Source organism: Rhamphochromis sp. 'chilingali', assembly GCF_963969265.1.
Source record: "Rhamphochromis sp. 'chilingali' genome assembly, chromosome: 11".
In the NCBI taxonomy this organism is placed as follows: Eukaryota; Metazoa; Chordata; class Actinopteri; order Cichliformes; family Cichlidae; genus Rhamphochromis; species Rhamphochromis sp. 'chilingali'.
In genome coordinates, this window is record NC_137938.1 from 22,550,596 (window position 1) to 22,571,857 (window position 21,262).

General features: G+C 39.8%; 1 protein-coding gene across 2 annotated transcripts in view; it reads right to left on the bottom strand.

Moving 5' to 3' along the window:
* Positions 1-11,087: 11,087 nt before the first annotated feature.
* The window catches only part of efna4 (ephrin A4), a 35,413-nt gene continuing 25,238 nt past the window's right edge, over positions 11,088-21,262 (bottom strand). Inside the window, exons 3-5 of one of the 2 annotated variants that reach the window (XM_080896715.1) lie at positions 18,761-18,829; positions 13,566-13,592; positions 11,088-12,971 (exon numbers count right to left, since the gene is read on the bottom strand). In XM_080896715.1, the coding sequence (XP_080752841.1) occupies positions 12,889-12,971; positions 13,566-13,592; positions 18,761-18,829 (179 nt within the window). In that variant the 3' untranslated portion in view covers positions 11,088-12,888. The remainder of the gene's footprint in view (positions 12,972-13,565; positions 13,593-18,760; positions 18,830-21,262) is intronic. The other variant, XM_080896716.1, reaches the window with a different exon arrangement.

The following is a 21,262-nucleotide window of genomic DNA, read 5'->3' on the forward strand; positions in this document are numbered from 1 at the left end:
AGTGGTTTCCAGGCATTTGGTTTTCTGACCTCATTTACAAAAGAAGCTGTTGCCTCTTGCCACATTTCTGTAATTTTCCCATAAACATCTTAGTAAAATCATTTGTTAACTTTGTAAAGGCTCAAAGCGCAAAGTCTTCCTAATAAAAGAATTAATTAAAAAAATGAGCGATCACAAGGATGCATGGAACAAAAATAGCTCTTTATATTGTAAGGTAAAACCCTACAAAATTGCAAAGATACCCCAACAACCACACAACCCTCTATGAACAAGCACAAGTGTGGCAGAGCCATTGTTCTTTCCACTCTCATTAATCATTAATCACCCCACAATCCCTCAGATTAGGTTTGTGACCCTAAGAGGGGTCCCTGAACGTTAGGAAGGCAGCCGCTTGAACTGCTAAGTAGTTTACTATATAAATTCTGAATACAGGACTTCGATTGAAGACTTCCAGTTAAGCAGAAAATCAAAGTTCTTCCACCACACGGGCAATAATATAAAATGAACTTGTGTTTTTCCAAAGTTTATCACTGCTGTACTTTTTCCTCCACTGGTTCATATTTCATTCTCATTCTTTTTCAGCTGTCATGTTTGTTTTGGCTGCATCAATCCACCACTGTAGCCAAACCAGTTTCTTACTCAATTCCTTTCTTGTGTATTATGACTCTGAATTCTTGCTCAGTCTTTCTTATGAATTTCAAAATGATGTTTTGATTTTGGCCCAGAAGCCTGAGTCAGAAAAACCTCTTGGGTTACACAGTGAGAGGATATGCATATTGACTACAAGGGACCTAAAAACATTTTGGAGTGAAATACTTTTTTTCCTCTTCCTTTTTGTGGTCCTTAACTGCATATTTATAAATATCTTATTTTGTACTTCACAATACTCTTCCAGGAACAGGGTTTATCTGAAAGCCAGAAAACTTCAAATAAAATAATCCTGACGTTCTGATAAAGCAACTTTTCTGCCATTTGAGACAAAGGGGAACAAGTAGGAATATAAAGTGGTTTTCTTCCCACCCTCTCCCCTGTGCACATTTAAACTTAATTGGTCCTCCAAAGACAGGTTTTAGGGTGGGTGGGGTAGAAGTATGATCAGAGCAGCCGCTTAAGGTGATGCGAGGATAAGAAGCTAATCTTGCTGCTCGCTCAGTACACTCCAGTGTTTCTCTCCATATCCCCCAGGTGGGACTGACTTATAAGAGGATCCACACAGCTAACAGTGTGTGTGATATGGACTCAGCATGACTTAAAATGACACTTAATGTGACTTTGTACAAAACATGTGGCAAGCTTTGATATCGGAGTGAACTATCCATCTGATGCTCAGGTGACTGTGATGCTTTTCTCTAAAGGAATATGTTCTTAATCCAATTCCTCAGCAGCTCCTGCAGTGTAAAACGAGACTTGAAGCACCATGAGACAGCAATTCAGGCGATGTCCTAGGAGGGATGCTTAACACAGAGGATGAATAGACAGACCGTTGTCAGAAAGCATCAGGAGAGAAGGGAGACCTTTGAGTCTATGCAAATTACCAGCCCATCTGCATGTAAAACCAACCGACCAGAACACGGGAAATAGGATGTTCAGTATCAAAGTGTCACACATTAAAAGTGGATGAAAGTAAGTGAGAAAGAAAGGAAGGGAGGGACTGGGAGCGAGAAAGAGGAGGGAGGCGGCTTTGCTTGCTGCCATGTGAAGTGTGACTGACTTAGCTCATTTGTGCTTGGTTTTGGTATGTTCAAATAAAAGGCAGTTTCATAATCCTAAGTTTGTCACAGCTTCCAGGCCAGTACACAGAACCAAGACCCCCTGCTCATATCCACACACACACACACACACACACACACGGGATGCATTCAGAAATGCTTTTCATAAGGCGGACTCGCTTTAATGTAAAGAATCAGGGTCTGTGAAGCTTCAGCCAGCACACTGAAAACTGATGAGAAAGATTCTGCTCAGCTCAAGCCGACTGGAGCTCATTTGCACTCAACAGCAATAACTTAAACACGATGTGGGCCGGTAGAAAGATGAGAGATGTTTAGCACTAGAAAGTCCGAGCCGATGTCAGACGATTCCTGCTTTTGAACTGGATTTGAAAGATTATGAAAACATTTTATGTGTTTTCTAAGCCCAATTTAATGTATCATTTCATATCCCTAATCAGGCAGCAAAACAAAATTCAGCCGTGTTTACCTCATTCAGCTGATATCTTCTTCAGCTTCTAGTATCAAAAACTGAAATGTGTGCAAATTATGTGCAAATTAATGGAGGAGAATGATAATAGGCATACTCTGATTTACAGTCATGTGGCGAGATAAGTACCTCCAACTGAAACAGATTTTTTCAACATATTTGAGCAAGCAAGCACCTGTTCCTCTTTCCTCATAGATAAAAATGCTACACACAGAAACAAATTACATGTCATGTGCAATCATAGTAACAGGTAGATTCTGTCATATTTAACCTGTCTCTGACCCAAGGTATGGACGGTGTTATTTGCTCCAGATATAAAGAGCTCTCTAATATCTATGGATGTCAAAAAATCCTGCAAGGCACTGGGAAATATCTCCAAATGATCTGAATAAAATCATTCTACCTGTAACAAAAATTTGTGTCTCAAGTGGTGTAGATATTAAATCACTGCCAGTTTGTCCAGAACTGGCCACCTTATCAAATTCTGAACAGAATTTGAAACAGTCTCAGAGAACCCCAGAATGATCTGCAGCCAACTCATGCCACTGTTGGTATTATCAGCCACAGGTTTATGACCCCAACCCCCCAAAATATAAACAGAAACAGGTGCGGTGGTTAGTGCAGTTGCTGTTGCCTCACAACAAGAAGGCCTGGGGTCTTTCTATGTGGCTGGAATGTTCTCCTCATGTCTGCATGGGTTATCTCTGTGTATTCCAGTAACCCTAACCCCTTCTACAGCCCAAAGACATGCAGTCGATTGCGTTAGATCAGTTCCCCAAACTCAGTCCACGAGGGCCCGTGTCCCTGCAGGTTTTAGATGTGTCCTTGATCCATCACAGCTGATTTAAATGGATAAATAACCGCCTTTAAGTTCTCCAGAGGTCTGGTAATGAACTAATCATGTGATTCAGGTGTGTTGACCCAGGGTGAGATCTAAAACGTGCAGGGACACCGGCCCTCGTGGACTGGGATTGGGGACCCCTGCGTTAGATTAACAGGTGATTCTGAATTGTGCATAGGTGTGAATGGTTATCTGACTCATAGCCCTGCGACAGGCTGGTGAACTGTCCAGAGTGTAAAACAGCTCTTGCTCTATGGCAGCCCTACTCAGAGTCGTGGTGGGGGGACAATAAGTGGAGGAAGATGGATGGATGGATAAACTGGTGGATGCGTGTCTTTGCTCTATCTTCCTTCCCTTAACCCCAACTGGTCACCGAGCCTGGTTCTGTCTGAGGTTTATTCCTGTTAAAAGGGAGTTTTTCTTTTCCATTGTCGCCAAAGTGCTTGCTCACGGGGGAGGGGGTCCTCTGATTGTTGGCGCTTTCTCTGTATTATTGTAGGACTTTATCTTAGAGTATAAGGAGCCAGGAGGCAACTGTTGTTGTGATTTGGCGTCATACTAAATAAAAACGTTTAACTGAACTGAAAAATTGAATGAATAAACATTTTAATGGGCTAAACATTGGCTCAACTAGGATTTCTGCATCATATCAAGAAAGTTCCTGGGGGCTGTTTGAACCACAAGTAGATGTTTCAAACTTGTACACAATTAGAAAACACACCCAGAAATGTCTTACAAAGAAGAAATCTGATGTTATGTTCTCACTATTGTGAAAGTGGAGTTTTTAATGACACAGTGTTGTAAAGGTTTTGGAACAGGGCACTACACGCAAAAATAAAGATGGTCAAAGATTTCAGCAAGCCCACTTACTGTGGGGCCTTCAAGCCTGCAAGGATGTGCTTGCTTTTTCTATTAAAAGAAATTAAAAGATTAAAAAATAATACAAAAATGAACCCATAAGAACTCAGAAATAGAGAACAGAAGGTTCACCCTGAACACATTTCAGACCTCTAAACAAATTGTGGTGTTTTTTTCACATTTCTTTTGTCAACAAAATGCACAAAACAAAAAATAATTGAGACTGCTTTATGATGGCAGTGCTGCTGCTGTAGCAGTACAAACCTGAGTCTTATGTAGGGAACTTTATCCTCAGCTTTGTGTTGTCAGTGATGATAGTAGGATCTGACTGTGATTGTCTGTCTCAATGGGACACCTTGTTTCCTTTTCCCAGTATTATCAATTTACTGGCATTTGGCACAGACCCATGTGAAGCGAGAGAGTGATCGCTGTTAATGTGACTTTCAGATTTTTGTATAAATTTGTCTGTTCCTTCTGTAAACTGAGCATGTCTGCTGTGACACTCCAGGGGAGTATCAAGATGATCTGAAATTGTGAAAAACTCTTTTGAATGCACATCCAGGGGTAAGATTTATTTCCCCAAGATTTCTGTTTTTCATGTTTTGGTATACATGGTTCATATTTGATTCAATAGTATGAAAATCTATATATAAAATTAACAAATAAATAAATAAATGACATTGAAATAGGATGGATAATTGATACAAGGTACCTAAAATAAACAAAAATGTCTCAGCTAAAGGTGTAGTGTATTTAGCTGTAATATGCAAGGATTGTTGCATAACAAATTTTTTATAATTATTGAATGGATTTGACATTTTTTATGATTTAAATTGAATGATAAAACTACAAGTTAAAAAAAAAAAAGATAAACAGCTAAATTAATTGAGCAGATCAATACAGTTTTTTCTTATTCCGACAGAGACGCCATATCCTCCCGAGAACAGAGGAAACAAGCATCTTTCAGTTTAACTTTTTTTGTGATGTCCTGCTTATTTGGAGCTCAAACAGGCCACACAAACGCATGAGATTTCATTGGAAAGGCCAGGACGTCCTCTTTTGGACTTATTAGGGTAGCTCAAGTAAATCAAAAGATATAGACCAAAAACAAGTGTCCATTTAGCTATTTTGTTGCTAAAACCCTGATGTGACAAATAAGTCAATGAATAAATGGGGTCAGAAAAGTCTAACTATAATATCAGACACGTTTTAATGCATTAGAAATGTTCAATGACCTGAAAGGTACCTTTAGTAATGACAGTTAAAAAACAAACAATCTTTTTAAAATGAACTAGTTCTGTTACAGGCATCACGCCACGATTTGAATGATTTGATATGAAATTATTTGACAAACAAAGCATAACTACAACGTGTTCTTCCGTACATGTTGTTTAGAGGTCCTGAGCTGCATGAGAACAACTTTTGAAAACATTTAAATGGTTTGTGAGACGTATTTCACATCATTAAACATGTTTTTCCTTGTGGTGTTGTTCAGGTATGTCGAGTTTAGCAACGGACACTGTTTTACGTGTAACTGAAAGCTGATTTGTCCAAATACACACTTACATTGTACATTTTTTCACATGTCTGTGTGTTGACAAATGATCTGGCTTAATCTACCAAAACACCAAAACAGCTATTTTATTTTTCCTTCTTTGTCATCATCTGAACCTTTCCACATTTATCACTATTTGTTTGACACACTGTAAGTACCTCCTTTGTGAGCATTGAGCAGAAATAATTACTCTCATATTGGCTACCTGACATGTGAAATGGATGTGAAAAAGAGTATGTCATAAGCACACCCAGTGCACATAAGCACGCTTCGTTTAGAATAAACTACTTGCTTTCACCCACGGCGAAAATAATTACTCATAAACTGGAAATTGAAATGCCAAACAGATTAATCAAAGCTGGAAAATACTTAATTCAAAAATAAAAAAAACCAAACAAACAAACAAAATAAGCCCCCACACAGATAAAGACATACAACCGTGCTTGTCTTTTAATGCTTCAGACACAGTTATTATCATAAATGACGCAGTAAATCAAATTAACTAAAAAATCAAAAAGCGTTTAGAGAGGCGCAGCTCTCCACAGCTGGTTGTGCTGCGATGCAGCATCTTCAGTAGTCTAATGAGTGCATAAATGCAAATGTGTTATTTCAATAGACTCATTCATTTCAGATTGTTTGGTTGTCTGTGTTTTTTTTTTGACATTTTGAGTTTGTAACATGATAAATTATTGGGTGGCTGTAGCTCAGGTGGCAGAGCAGGTCAGCCACTAATCAGAAGGTCGGTGGTTCGATCCCAGGCTGCATCCTGGCTGCATGCTAAATATCCTTGGGCAAGATACTAACCCCGTGTTTGCCTACTGGTGGTGGTCAGAGGGCCCGGTGGCGCCTGTGTCCGGCAGCCTCGCCTCTGTCAGTGCGCCCCAGGGCAGCTGTGGCTACAATGTAGCTTGCTATCGCCAGTGTGTGAATGGGTGGATGACTGAATGTAGTGTAAAGCGCTTTGGGGTCCTATGGACTAGAAAAGCGCTATACAAATGCAGGCCATTTACCATTTAGTATCAGTAATTCAAATTAGCAGCTGCCATTATTATGGTTATTATAAGGCAATACACGCCACACTATACATCAAAGCTTGCAAGTGCGTTTTGTAGCCAACCAAGAATCTTTCTCTTCTTGATTTAGGAGCTTACTCTTCCTTTGCTGTTTGCTGAGCCTTTCTTGCACAACAAATGTTTGATCTACTCATGGATTTTGAATGATTTTCAAGTCAAGGGATCGTGCCAGACAGTAAAAGACATTCAAAAGTCTCTGGTGGTGCTTTTTGAAGTAGTTGATTTTTATGTTTGTGCTTCATTGTCCGGTTGTAGCTGACCTGATTTCAGTTTCATTTTTTTGGCCGACTGAAGAAGATTAATATACAAATTTCCTTCTAGAATCTACTTTTTTCTGTATCTGCGCAGCGTTTTCAGTGTCCCGAAACAAACCATTTTTACCTATTTGGTGCCAAAGTGTTGGTTTAATCAAATGCTGCTCCTTTTCTCGTCATTGAAAGATTAACTTCATCTGTCCATTGCACTTGTTTTCAAAGCCGCTCAACAAGGTGCTTAGCAAACCTTAGATGTGAATTTTTATAATGAGATCAGAGGTTACATTTCCTTTAAAATAAACCCCTGTTTGTACATCAGTGCTGCACAGTCACCGTCACGTATGCGTCAACTAAACCCTATGTTTTTTTTCCTTTGCTTCTTTGCATGGCAGTCTTGCAGTTTTATCAGAAAGTTTTCTGGGTTTCCAGATCTTGTCCTGACCTCCAGAGTTCCCCTTATGTGCCATTTCTTAATGACATTTCAGACAGTGGAAATTGCAAGCTGGAAGCACTTTGATATCTTTTTATAGCCTTCCCCTGCTTTGTAGGCATCAATTAGTTGAATTTTTCTGAACCTCAGTCAGTTTCTCAGCCTATGGTTGCTGAGTATTACCACAAGGTTTGAAAAGTTGTTGGCTGACACTTCCTAATCACAGTTCTTGCTTGACCTGCCTTATAAGTGAGTCGATTAAGGTCTAACAATTAAAAGAAGTTCTGAAGCTTTGCAAGTAGACGGCTGCTAAAACTTGCAACATTATTTCATGTTATTTTATCCCTGATTTCAAGTTGTGCATTAACATAATCAAAAGCATTACAGAGCCCAAATCAACCTAGTGTTTCAAATGAACAGTGCTCCAGAGAGTCCGCTTTAAACTGGTACAGTGTTGTCATAATGGGCAGTTAACGAGGATCAAAGTTGTATCAAATATTTCCTGGTGTGTTTATTGTTAGTCCTTTTACAAAAGGAGTCATGTACATTTCCCACAATGCCGGTAATTCAAAGACTCAAGTGTATAATGCCAGGATTTAACAAAATGTACAGTAAGCTTGCTTGTTGACTTTCCCAGAGTCAGATGAGGATTCAGTTTCTGGCTCATTTTCATTTCTCTTCGCTGTAGCGCCTTTATGTCTTTTCACTTCAATAAAATATGTAGAAATCTGTGGAAAACAGGGGAGCCCAAACTTTTACATCCAACTATATATAAGGAAGAGTGTGGTTTAACTATAGACTTTGAGAGCTATTGAAAATACTCTTAATGCATCTCTGGCAAATCAAGCGAAATGAAACGTCAGAGAAAAAAGGGAGGATATCCTCGAATTGAATTTTGAGAACTCTAAGTAAAAACTCTGCTTGTTATAACCCTCTTCACAGATTTAGCATCTTAAGTCTTTTACTCTCCACTGCATAAAGGGGCAAATTTTTCACCCTCGGAAATATATACTGTATTGGATTATAAAGTATTGAAAAAGGAAACGCAATATGTGCAAGAGATGTCAAGTGACATTTTTCTGATTGCACTCGACTTTAACGTAGTCCTTTATCCAAATATTAGTAAGAGCTATTTTACAGGGCTAAAATACTGCACACACAGCTGAGGCAGTGCCTTCAGGAGTAAATAACACCGAATGCTGCTTAGAGACATCTGAACCCGACAGAAAAAGACTTTCCCCCTTCACGCAGCTTCTGTTTCCTCATGTTAGAAAAGCTGGAAGTCCTGAGCTGCGAGATTGAAAGGTAAGGAGATTTCAAACTGCGATTTAGTCCCGTTTCCTGATGCAAAATGCTGTTCTGTTTGGAAGCGGGCAGATGTGCACAAAGATGACAACTAAAGATTACCACAGATTGGTGAGCTGGAAAGATCAGTGGAGCTTTATTTTGGCACCCATGACATGTTTAACTGGCTCAAGCCATCAATAAAACGTATAAAGTCATCTCAGTGGAACCTTTAAGAACTCTACTTTAATAAAGTTGGGAAATATCACTTTAATGACTTCATCAAAATGAGTTAATGAGATTAAAAATCCCTTCCATGTGTCTGAAAACACATTTTAAAATAACAATTTGTCTGATAGGTTTCTTTTTCTCATAAAACAGTTAAATTACTGATATAAATCGCTAAACTAACATGTACAAAAAAGTAACAAATACACTCCTTTTCTTTAAAAAGTTGAATTATTGGATGCTTCCACGATTATCACTAAAGAATCGTTCTTAGTGTTTGTGCAATCCGAGCTTCAGTTTTCATATCACGCTCGTGTAGACTGGCTTAGAAAGCCACCATTTCTCGAATCTTACTCGTAGGTACAACTTCTGCTTACAGGTGAGTCCAGTGAAAGCTTCCACTTTCAGAAGAATTTGATACTTACAGACTGTTGTGAAACTTGCATAAATATATACATTATATACATAAATCATGCTGAATAGTGAAGGCTGAAAAAAATATCCCTACAAGAAATGTTGACAAAAACATACATAATACATGAACATCGTTTGAAATAACACATTGAAGGTTTGGTGCCAGATGAAGGCTTCCAGCGACAGAATGACCAAAGAAAGGGAACGCAGCTTCCCCAGAGGTGATGATATTAGTTTTTGACTGAAATAAAAGCTAAGCAGCACATTTCAGATCTTGAAACACATTTTATTAGGAACCTAATGTATTCAGGAGGGCATGCTTTCTCTCATCTGACTTCACTTTGGTTCTGAAAAATGTGAAATATACACGATCGAGGTGCTGATTACATGCTGAGAGGCTCTGAAAAGCATTCTCCAAGTAGGAAAACATTACAGCGTCTTCTATCCCAGACATAATTTTACTACAGCAAATTCAGGGGACTCTTGAAAAAAAAAAAGTATATAATCTATACACCAAAAAACCAAGACTGCACCCTTAAAACAAACAATGAAAAAGCCCTGAATTGAGTGACTAAACTATAACCACACAAATGTAAAACACATAAAATTAATTGAAATTTTAACGCAGATAAATATTCTTTGTCTCTATTAATATCTAACATCTTATATTTCAAAATATGTAATCAACACCAACAATGCAAGCCTTATTATTCAGCCGAGCTGCAATCAAATGTGGGTCAACATGTGACAACAGAGTCTGCAGTCCCGAAATTCCATACACTGTAATTACAGGGTTATTTGCGGAGCTCTGCTTCATCTTGTAAGAATTATTTTTTTTGTCAGACATAGTTAAAAAGTAAATTTGGCCTTGCATAAACTGTTTATGAATGCAGTCATCCCGGAAAACCTCGGCGGAAACTTGGTGGGATTTTTACGATCTTCTAAATTTATATTATACGGCAACATCTGTCTACAATTATAAACTTCGTTTTGGACGTTTACTTCAATTCCAGCATTTGCATATCAACACATAACAAGAGTCAACATCCATAAAGTGAGGAATAAAATATCAGAATTGTAATATTTGATATGATTGCTCCAGTGTTTCAGGTTTTAAATCAAAGCTAGAACTATTACACGAAAGCTTTTGGTGTGTGCATGCTTTTGCAGGAGTAAACATCCATGCAGTTTAACACGCAACACACAGAGAGGTGCTACTGCTTATAAAGTCCTTTTACACCACTCTAAAAGCATAATTCTCTTTCTGCTGATTTGAGTATGCTTACTTTATCATTCTCAATGGTAAAAAAATAAATAAATAAAAATCCAAGCATGAGCTCTGGAATGTGAAGGTTAAAAATCAAAGCCACTTCACAACAACATGCCTCAACAGTACCAAACATGTCATCAGAAGAGATCATAAACCATGAAATAGAAGCATTAGTCCCATTATCCAGGAAATTGCCTCCCTAGCTTCACAATCTTCACATTCTATATTACAGCCTATATAAATGGAAATGCATTTACAGCTTATTTGGATGAACACCTCTATGTTTTAAAAAAAACATAAAACAGAAACATCTCCTTTAGGGCTAAAACCAGCCTTCGACCTGACCGAAAATAACTACCTTAAGGTCAATGTATGGGCTATGATGCTACAAAGTCTATTAATACTTGAAGTCTATTGGGTATCTGAATCTTATCAGGCTTTGGCCCCACAGATAAAAACTCTGCTCGATATTCCACTAGGTTACTCACATTACAACGGCCTCTTACACCACAAGGTCATTTCAAGTCCCAGAAGTCTCCTTATCTCTATACTCTGGTGTATTGCACTGAATGAATGTGTGTGTGTCCCACCAATAAAAACGTGTGTGTGTGTGTCGTCACTGAGACGGTGGTTACATAAACAACTCAATATGTTTAAAAGATAAATAATCATGTACTCAAACCATTTAAATGCAATCATATTTATTTTGTTGTTTAGCCACATAAAAAAGGCTCAGATTGCAGTTGGCTCTTCACAGAAGAAGCTACATTCTTCACTAAAATGTGAAAGCAGAACACACATAAACCGCCTAGTAGTAGACTACATGATGTTGGGGGAAGAACTACATCACTGACCAGGATATTTAAAAAAAAATCTTCAAACATTTGTCACCCATTTAAGAATAAAATGATATATATAAAAAAAAAACATTGACATGATTGGTGCGATTTACAGCATTTTGACACTCAAGTTGACACTCAAATATTATATATATGTAAAGCTAGGATAACGTGTACAATTAACCTACAGATTTTTCTAACACAAGTCACTCAAATATTTTGGGTAGATAATTTTGTGATGTAATAAATATATTACCTTAATTTAATTTCAATGAAAAATACACATGTACGTCTTCTCTAATTTAAAAATATCTAATTTGAAAAATAAATGAATTTTAATTTGTTAGGATTTTTTAAACGAGTGTCTATAATTTGGAAGGACTTTCTTTAAAAGCACAAAAAAGCAAAAACAAGAAATAAACAACATTTAAATCACTTAGCTTGAGAAACTACATCACAGCAGAGCGTACTGAAAAATATACCAGTAAATGCACACATATGAAAAAAAAAAAATCATTGTTTTTAGTCAAATTTTTGTTGTTAAATAAAAAAGGTAAGTTCTCACTAAAATGTGTTGCATAGTCAATACATCTTTTTTTTCTGGCAGATTATATTAACTATACAGCAAAAGCTAAAGGAAAACATGTGAAAAACAAAACAAAACAAAGAACAACTAAAGGAGCAAATAGTTTGTATCCTTATCTGCACAACTGCTGGACCAACAGGAGAATCAACCCAATCAGTTCCACAGTGTGTTCAGTGGAGTGAGATGAGCTGATGCTGTCCAGCTACCCATAAACCTCTCCGTTCTGCTTATTAAGGGTGCAGATGCAGAACAGTGGAGTGGCAAATCAGAGAGGACAAACGCTGTCCCAGGTCCCATTATTAACATACAGCACCAGATTCTAGTGTCCAGTTTCTGGGTTTACGGTAAACCCAGTTCAACTCCAGTACAACCAGTTTAATCCCAGCAGGGGGCGCAGGAGCCCAGCCTCCCTCTTCGAGAATATTCCCCAGTTCCTCCGAAAATGCCTTTTGTTTCAAAATCTAATTAGTTAAAAAAGTAGAACACATGTGTCTCGATCACGTCAGAAATGAGGCAATGAAGGATCATTCAGGTATTTGCGCATAGCAAAGTACAGCATGTCAGAACAAAGTAAAGAAGTCACCAGCTAACTAGTGACCTCTAACCTGAGCCGCTAAGTACAGTAGTATGTGTTTATTTGGCCACTTTTCACCAGGTTGAAAATGAGAAACAAAACAAGAAACAAAGAAAAACTTGGTACGGGTCCAGACTGACTCATTATTCCTCTGAAATCAGACTGGGATATGAGTCTTACAGTCAGGCTTAGCTGTAGAATTGATATTAAGTGGTATTACTTACACAACAGGTAGGAAAACAAAATAATCAGAAATGAATCATTGTGATTCATAATGTCAGTTCCTGTCTCACCGTGGCCCCGTTTTGGAGAAGATGTCCGATTCTTTCCAGATTTTCACACGTAAACAGCCACGAGGCAATAAGTGTCATTTTGCAATAGCTTAGCAAATATGGCATTGTGTAATTCACAAGTAGTGCAGAGGCGTACTTGTACGCCACATTCCCACGGAGAACTGGTGGGAGGTCAGCGATGAGGACGGACAGTTCAGGTAGTCAACAGGAGCACGATGAGGAGGAGCGGCGGTGACGCTGTCCTGAGTGAGGATCCACTACTTAGAGGTACGGTTTCTGAAACAGAGATGTATGAAAAATCTTCAACTCATACACGACATATACACAAATTTGCTCAAATCTGTTTTCTAAGATTTGGGCTTGTCCTTGCTTTTCAAGAGAGATCTAAACAGTGACAGGATATGATGTTAATTCAGATACCAACTCGTCTTCAAATTAATAGCAACAGTTTTGCAAAGCCTCTGGGTTTTCTGAGTAGCACTAGATGAACTGACTGGCTTAAACAAAGCCCTGACCCCAACCCCATTAAACACTTTTAGGTCAAACTGGAGCACTGATTGTGTTTTACATCTTGTCAACTAACATCAGCGCCACAAATCACTAATGCCCTTGTGGTCGAATTGGTTAAAATCTCTTTGTGGAAACTTCCCAGGCCAGTGGAGGCTGGTAAAGCGACACATCAATGTCCATTAATTCAGCAATCGCTTTTGTTCCACTTCTTTTGACTTGTTTATCTTACGTTTAAAGCGTGTTTGAACATTGCAGTAAATGAGAGAAGACACAGAGGTGCGACCTGTCTGTTAATCGTGTAAGCATGCACATATGGCGGAAAGATTGTAAGTAACTCCAGTTTAAGACGTTGCATCTCACCTTGTTTTTGTTTTGAACCTTCTGATGCTGGAATAAGCAAGTGGGATGGGGGGTGGGGGTGGGAGAGAAAAGATTTAGATAAAGTTGAGGCAAAGAAACAAGTTGCTGATTAGTCATTTTTTCCATGCTTAACTTTCTCAATAAAGCTGCTGCTTTGTGGAACAAGAGGAGCAAGAAACAGACAAATGACCAGGGGAAGGTATTTACCATTACTCAAAGACTAACGCCATGAAAAATGAGTACTGACTGGCTGTGCAACCCTAAATATGTCCCCTATGCAAATTCTTCTAAAGGTCGGATAAAAAAAAAGAGCTTGAGAAGCATGGCAACAGGAAAAGATAGTGTTATGTAAATTAGAAAGAGTAAGAATGATCAAAATTATACAGAGGGGATACAGGAAATGAAAAAGAGGGAGGGAAAAATAAAAGAAAATTCAAAATGACAGAGCGAAACCAAGAAGTGGACAGAAGATGAAAGGGAGAGCAGTGGAGACTCGAGTGAGAAAGTACGGCACAAAAAAAAAAAAAAAAGAAGGTTGGAAAGATTGAAACAAGGTCAGACAGAGAGAAAAGGGAGGGAGAGAAAGAGACGGGATAAGAGGCTGTTTGTGTCTGGGCGTCACTTTCTCAGCAGGAGGGGGACTAAAAGGAAATAATGGAGGGAAGAATGGAGGATGCTATGATGCAGGAACAGGGAGGGCTTAAAGAAAGGACAAAAAAAAATACAGGTAGTGGGGCTGAAAACGGTTAAAAATCCCTCCTGATAGAGAAGCGCCATACAATACCAGTGAGAGCGTACAGAGGGTCAGGGAACGAGGATGAGCTTGCACAATTGCAGGTGTTATTAAATGAATCTATGGCCTTGAACCAACCTCGGAGAACTGCAACCCTGAACGCTCACAAGACACAAACTGCATTTATTTCCTGGAGATGTAACCGTAACTTAACTGCTTGTGTGCACCCATAAGGAAGACGCGTCCCCATAACGTGACTGCAGATTTCAGACCCCACAACATTAATAATACCTGCACCGCACCACACACACACACACACACACACACACACACACACACACACACACACACACACACACACACGCAGAATGTGTATCGATGATGCCAGGATAACTAACGCTATATCCCACAGTTTCTTCCTGTGTGACTGTTGTGCTGACACAAGTCACTACATTATTTCTGTGCGAACAGTGACCATCTAAGGGTTAACAAAGGATTAGAGGTCTGGGCCTTGTGCAGAGCTTGTGTGAGTATGTGTGTGTAAGTGTGTGAGAAACAGCGGGAACCCCCCCCCCCCAAAAGCAAACAGACAAAAGTAGCAGAGAGTTCCTATCTAAACGGCCTTTCTGCGCTCCATGAAAATGTTCTCAAAATTGTTTATTTAAAATATGTACAATAAAAATATTTAAACGCATTTCAAGGACCACAAAATTGCTTCTCAACTTGAAATTGTACAATGAAAATATATTAATATCTTTATATAGGTGGACATTTGGATGGGAAAGCTTATTCATGTTAGTTTTTAAAAAAATAAAACCTGTATTTTAAGAGTAAAACTTCTCAACGGTACACTAACAGTTAGCGTTACGTGTAACTCGCACATAATGCGCAGGTGGAAAATAAAATTTGCTCATAAATGCCTTGTGTTTGCCCGGGTGTGTTTGATATGTGTGTTTTGATCCGACTTTAATCACATCATTTGCGCAGAAGCCGAATGTTCGGACATTCGTTTGTGTCAACATCACAATTATGGTCATGGCGAGCCCCCCGCGACAAAATGGTGCCCATGGTGGCGTGACTGCAAGAAGAGTGCCCTCTCTGCACTGCAGTCAGAAACAAGCCGCATGTGTAACTGTACATGCACAACCATGGTTAAGTGAATGTGTGTGTATGGCGGTGGAAATGTGTGTGTGTGTGTGTTCTTCAGTCAGCATAACGCCCCACTGCAGAGACAGACAATGTTCCACCATCCCACCTCTCCTCTCATGCCGCCATTTTACACGAGCAGGAGGTAACGTTAACCAAATCTGATTTTTAATCGCTTAACTGAAAAACAAAAATAAAATCGCGAACGAATAACGAAACGCGCAAATCGATGAAGACGGGGAAAGTCCATTTTGAGTCCGAAGTTCGGGATCCGAGCGAGCTCGGCTGGGCGAGCGGTTTGTGCACGTCGCTGTTCGAGTCTTGTCCCTGAGTATAATGAGTTCAGAGGGTACAAAGGTATTTGGGCGGGAGGGGGTTAAGGAGGGCACTGGAGTAAGAAATTAGAAAAAAAAAATGGATGGAAAAAAGGGAGAAAGAAAGTGGGGAAAATGGTGAAGCTCTGTAAACTGAAATGAATGTAACGGACTGCTCACAGCAGGAGAACGGCAGAAAAAAAGGGAAGAGAGACAGAGAGAGAAAGGGAATCAATTAGAGAGAGAGGAGAGTTGGTCTGTAATGGTTTCTCACAGTAGGACGGCTGAAAAACAGAAAGGCAGCGAGACAGAGTGACAAGAAGAACAAGAGAGATAAACAAAACAGGATGAGTTTTAGGGAAAAAGTTGCAGCGTAACAACAACAACAACAAAAAAAAAAAGGTGAGCGTAGAGTAAGAGGCAAAGCGAGCCAATGAAAGATGCAATTGAGGGCTGCAGGGCGCCACAGATTTCACACGACAGCAGTCTGCTGATGCCGATTCAAAGCCCTGTTTTCTGATGCAACACAGGCTTTCAGCAAAGTCCTTTCTCTTGTGTGATTCCTGACAGTTTTGCTCAATTAAACATCACATCATCACACACATCGCTGTGCTAAAATTCAGAACCGAAGCCTAAAGAGCCGAAACATGCTTTACAACACGACAAAAAACAAGTTAGGGAAACAACGTCGCGGAGAGCCATGTGTGCACAACATCATTAGGAGCCTCCCGTGTCAACGAGTCTGCCCTGCCTACTTTGTTGTGTTCTTCGGTTAAATTAAGGCGATAAACACACATTCACACACTGGAGAGGAGATCGAGGGACCGGAGAGTGGTAGCTGACCTTGGAGCAATGACAGCGTACCTGATGGACTCGCTCACTGTCACCACTCTGTCCTTCAGTCGTGTTGTGAGGCAGTGGGTCATTTTGTGTGTGTGTGTGCACTCCTATAATAAATTCAAACACCCATAACAGGGGCATCCCCGTATTGAACTTTTAATTATATGGGCTTCTTTCTGTAAAAAGAGGAGGAGGAGGGAGGGAGGTGCGTGTTTTGAAGTTTAGATAAGAGATGTAGCTGAAGGACAGGACCTGCCATCACCAGCGGCCACACACACACACACACACACTCAGCGAGTATAAAGGCACTGTGTGCCCTGCTGCCATGCTACCTGTCAGATAAAAGGGAACCTGAGCAGGAAGGAACTAGGGAGTATGCGAGGTGTTACCACAGGGAACAACACAACAACAGCTGTGGTAAACCGCCACTAATGGACAGCCAAAGAGAGAAAGAGAAATCCTACAACTCTCCTTCATCTCCTCTCTCATCCATCTAATTTGCTCCCATCTCGCCGGCCTCATGCATGCTCATCCCAACGCACTCGCCGCACAGCGTGTGCGTGACAGAGATGGAGCGAAGAAGAGAAACGGGAAGACGGGGAGTCGGTGAATAACTGTAGATATGGAGATACAACAAAGAGATAGAGAGAACACGGGAAAGATAGGGGAGGTGGAGTGGGGCGGGGTCTGGGGGGGTGGGGTGGGGTGGGAGAGTCGGGGGGAGGACGTGTAAGACACTGCTATGGATGGTGCCTAGATTAGTTTTGCTCCAGTAGCGAAAGATCATAAAAAATGAGGAAGGGAGGAGAGAGCTGAAGAGACAGAGAGAAGGGGGGGATTAGTGCCACTTCAGGAATGACAGAAGACTGAAGAAAGAAAAAGCAGGAGGTTGGAGTAGTGGGGGGAGTCAAAGACAAGGAGACGGAGATCCTGAAATTTAGTCGGGATTAGTTTTGGTTAAGAAATAGGATGAGAGGCTGAGAGGGGAAAAAATGAGACAAGGAACAGTACATTGACATATGTGTATCTTTGAAGGGGAAGTCTTTCTGCTATGAAGTAAATAGATTCTTACAGTAAAGTCAAACTCATGTCTCCCTGCATGCACGATCCAGGTGATTGCAAATATTTTGATTATTTTTGGCTCAGACGGGCTGATCAGGGAAAAGCTGTCAGAAGGTCAAGACTGCATTAGCATTTTCTCACTGAACAACTATCTGTGGTATTTCTAATTAATGACAGCAGGATAATTAGCATATAAAAAAAGTCATCAGCCTTCATTCTGGTAATAACGCAGCAAATTACTCCCCGTATCACCAGGACGGTGAGAACCATTCGGAGACGGCCGGAGCTCCTTTTATTCCACTTTAATTGTCTTCTCTTTTTTTTCCCAAACTGATGAATTTAGTCAGTGCTGATTGATTAGACAACCACGACACCAGTTTCTTTAGTACAAGTGCGTGTTAGCGCAACAAACCCCCTGCAGATAACACTGGGATGGGAACTGGGACGGGCGTCTGAGACACGCATGTGGGCGTATACACACACACACACACTTACACTTGTACAAATTGAACTCCAGAAGAATGCACGCAAAGGCCCATAGATGCAGAAACCCACCAAAACAAAAAAAAAGCGCACTTGGTAGTACACATAGAAAGGCTCCCACGCACACACTGACAACTATACAGGGATTCCCACTGTGACTGGGCAACATTCCCAACCGGAATGGGCAGCTCACTGGACTGGAAGACTAACATTACTCCAGGCGGGCTCTGGATTAGATCAACTCTGGGAATTTCAGATGGGGACAGAGTGATTGAGAGAGAATGAGGAAGGTAGTTTTAAAAAAAAGAGAGCGAGGGAGAGAGTAGGGGAGGGGTAAAATGTGTTTTAGAAGATGTTGTCTCATTTATATGGTAAAGATAAATATTTTGAAGCATACAGATGCGTTAGGTTTCAATGATTACGGCACAAATTTTTAAAAAAGAGAAAAGAGAAGAAAGCAGAAGGTACTTTAGAGGGGATAAGCAGAAGTCTAAACATGATGCTATACAGCCCATGTAGCAGAGATGTGAGAGGCAGAGAAAAGAGTGTCTTGGTGTACAAACTTGGGCGGGGGTGAGCATGAAAGAAACAACAGATGAAAAGAGGAGTGTACTCACTGGGCGCACAGCACACTGTGACGCGCAACTTCATACATGGCAGAGGAGGGCCTTCATCTGTGGGTAGAGCTGGAAAGAACAAGGAAAAGAAAAAATGTAACTAAGCTTCACACTTAATAAATCCAACAATCGGTTAGCCAATATTAAAAAAAATGTAATTAACACTTGCTGAATGAAACTCTTCCAAAACAGAAATGTACTCTTTGAGAAGTCCTGTGCTCCTGCTGGTGAATTCATATTATAAGCTTAAGGAACAGCAAGGTTATTTATTTAGGTTTTCTGTTTTAACCATATCAATAACTCATGACATCTCCCCCCCAAAAAACACTCCCTGTGTGTACTCATCACACTCATCTACACAACTAAATAAAAAACAATGCGACACAATCGAGAGTGCAACCATTACAGAACGCAACACTTTCGATCCACTCAGATTATGGCTCACATGGGAACACAGGCAAACATCAGCGGTATTACCTGCCACTCTAACGCTGCTTTTGCAAAACAAATGTGTCTGGAAACTGCAGTTAAAGGCTTTTTATCTTTGAATAAAAACGCAACAAATTCAAGGCCCAACACACAAGTCGAGTGTACGATTACCAACAGTTTGTCTCACTTTGTACCGACACTTTCGACTGATAAGACACAGCAAGTCCTCCGAGAAGTCTGTGGTACAGCACAGAGTGACAGTGGAGCTGCAGAACTGGGTTATGCTTATGACGACTGAAGCAGCTCCATCACAAACAGGAACTAGAAGGGCAATTTGAAAGCGCAGTAATCCAAAATTTGTTCAAACCTTGCGGTTTTAACAGAAATGTAACACGCTCTTCGTTCGCCCATCTTTCACCTCTCTAAAACATGTCAAGTTATCCAGCTTTTCAAAGCTTTTTTTTTTATTGTGTTCATAGAAAAACAAATAATACTGAAAATGAAACAAGGTTTACAAAATATGATGCTCCATTGTGCTAGCATAATGGGCCTTTTTCACAGAGTAGCCACTTCAACGTGTCATAGCAGCTGGTGTGCTACCACTGCTACGCCAAAGAACCAGAGCTCTGTTTACCCAAATATGCTTTAAAGCTAAGTCGGTTAAAAAAATCTGTCTTACATGCACTTGTAAGTCTAAGACAAAAGGCACTTTCCCAAAAACATTATTACTTAAGGGGCACTCAGAAATGACAATAGATTAAAACGTTTCTACTAACCAATGTTAGCACATCGGGAGATTAAATATAGCTACACTGCCACAACACAGGTTCAAATGAACTGAGCAACTTAATGTTAAGTTAATGGTTAAAAAAGATCATCTAGTTTGTTAATTACTCCATAGCCCAGTCTCAAAACAATTCACTATGATCATTATTCAACACAAAATGTTAATTCAGTTTTTTCATCAAATGTGTTTTCTAAAGTTCTACTTTTAGCTGGCAGGATCCAGAGTTTATTAACAGACCCTCTAGATCTACATTCAGACATGTAAACGGTCAAACTGAATGAATAAATTGCAGCATCTACTCGTCACACACTGGTACATTTTTTCCCAGATAAAACGAATTTCACAAAGTCAGAAAGCTGGTGGGAATTTCTACTTTAGCAACTTTCATAGGAATAAATGGAGTGACAACCATCTACACCCACTGGCCACTTTGTTAGGCACAGAAGGTCAACTCGTTGTTAATGCAAATATCTAATCAGCTATTTGTGTTGATCAAATGACAGCAGTGCAACACATTTAAGCACGTAGACATGCTTGAGACAACCTGCTTCTACTGACCCCCAGAACGTGGAAGGCGATTAAAGTGACTTTGAACGTAGCATCCCATATGGAAACGATATATATAAATCTTATAAAGTTTGTATCTGTTTTGTGTGAAACTTGTATGAAAAGCATACAAGAGTGAAAACAGATATAAGATCCCTTGAAAAATTATATAAATGAAACTTGTAAGTTTTGGATACTTACTAAGACAATATATGAAAGTAATGAGAAAGTGGCCACTTTCATGAGTAAATCATGTAAGCCTGATATGATTCACTATATGAAGTAGGCCACATCTTATGCAAGTCTTTTATAAGTTTTTACTTTTTCTTTTCCATATGGGATGGTTGTTGTTGGTGCTAGACCGGTTGGTGTGAGTATTTCAGGAACTGATGCTTTACTTGGATTTTCCTACACAACCATCTCTAACTTTTACAGAGAAAAACTGAAAACATCCAGTGAGCAACAGTTCTCTAGGCGATGTCAGAGGTCAATAGTAACTTAACTCACTTGTTACAAGAAAGCTATGCAATGCACAACCATGTAAAATCTTAAAGCACCTGCGCTACAACAGCTGAAGACCACAGCGGGCGCCAGCCCTGTCAGCTAAGAATAGGAAAGTGAGTTCACTCGGGTTCACCAAAACTGGACAACAGAAGCTTGGAAAAATGTTGCCTGGACTTTCTGCAGCAACATTCAGATGTTAGAGTCAGAATGTGGTGTAAAAATAAAAGCATCCTGCT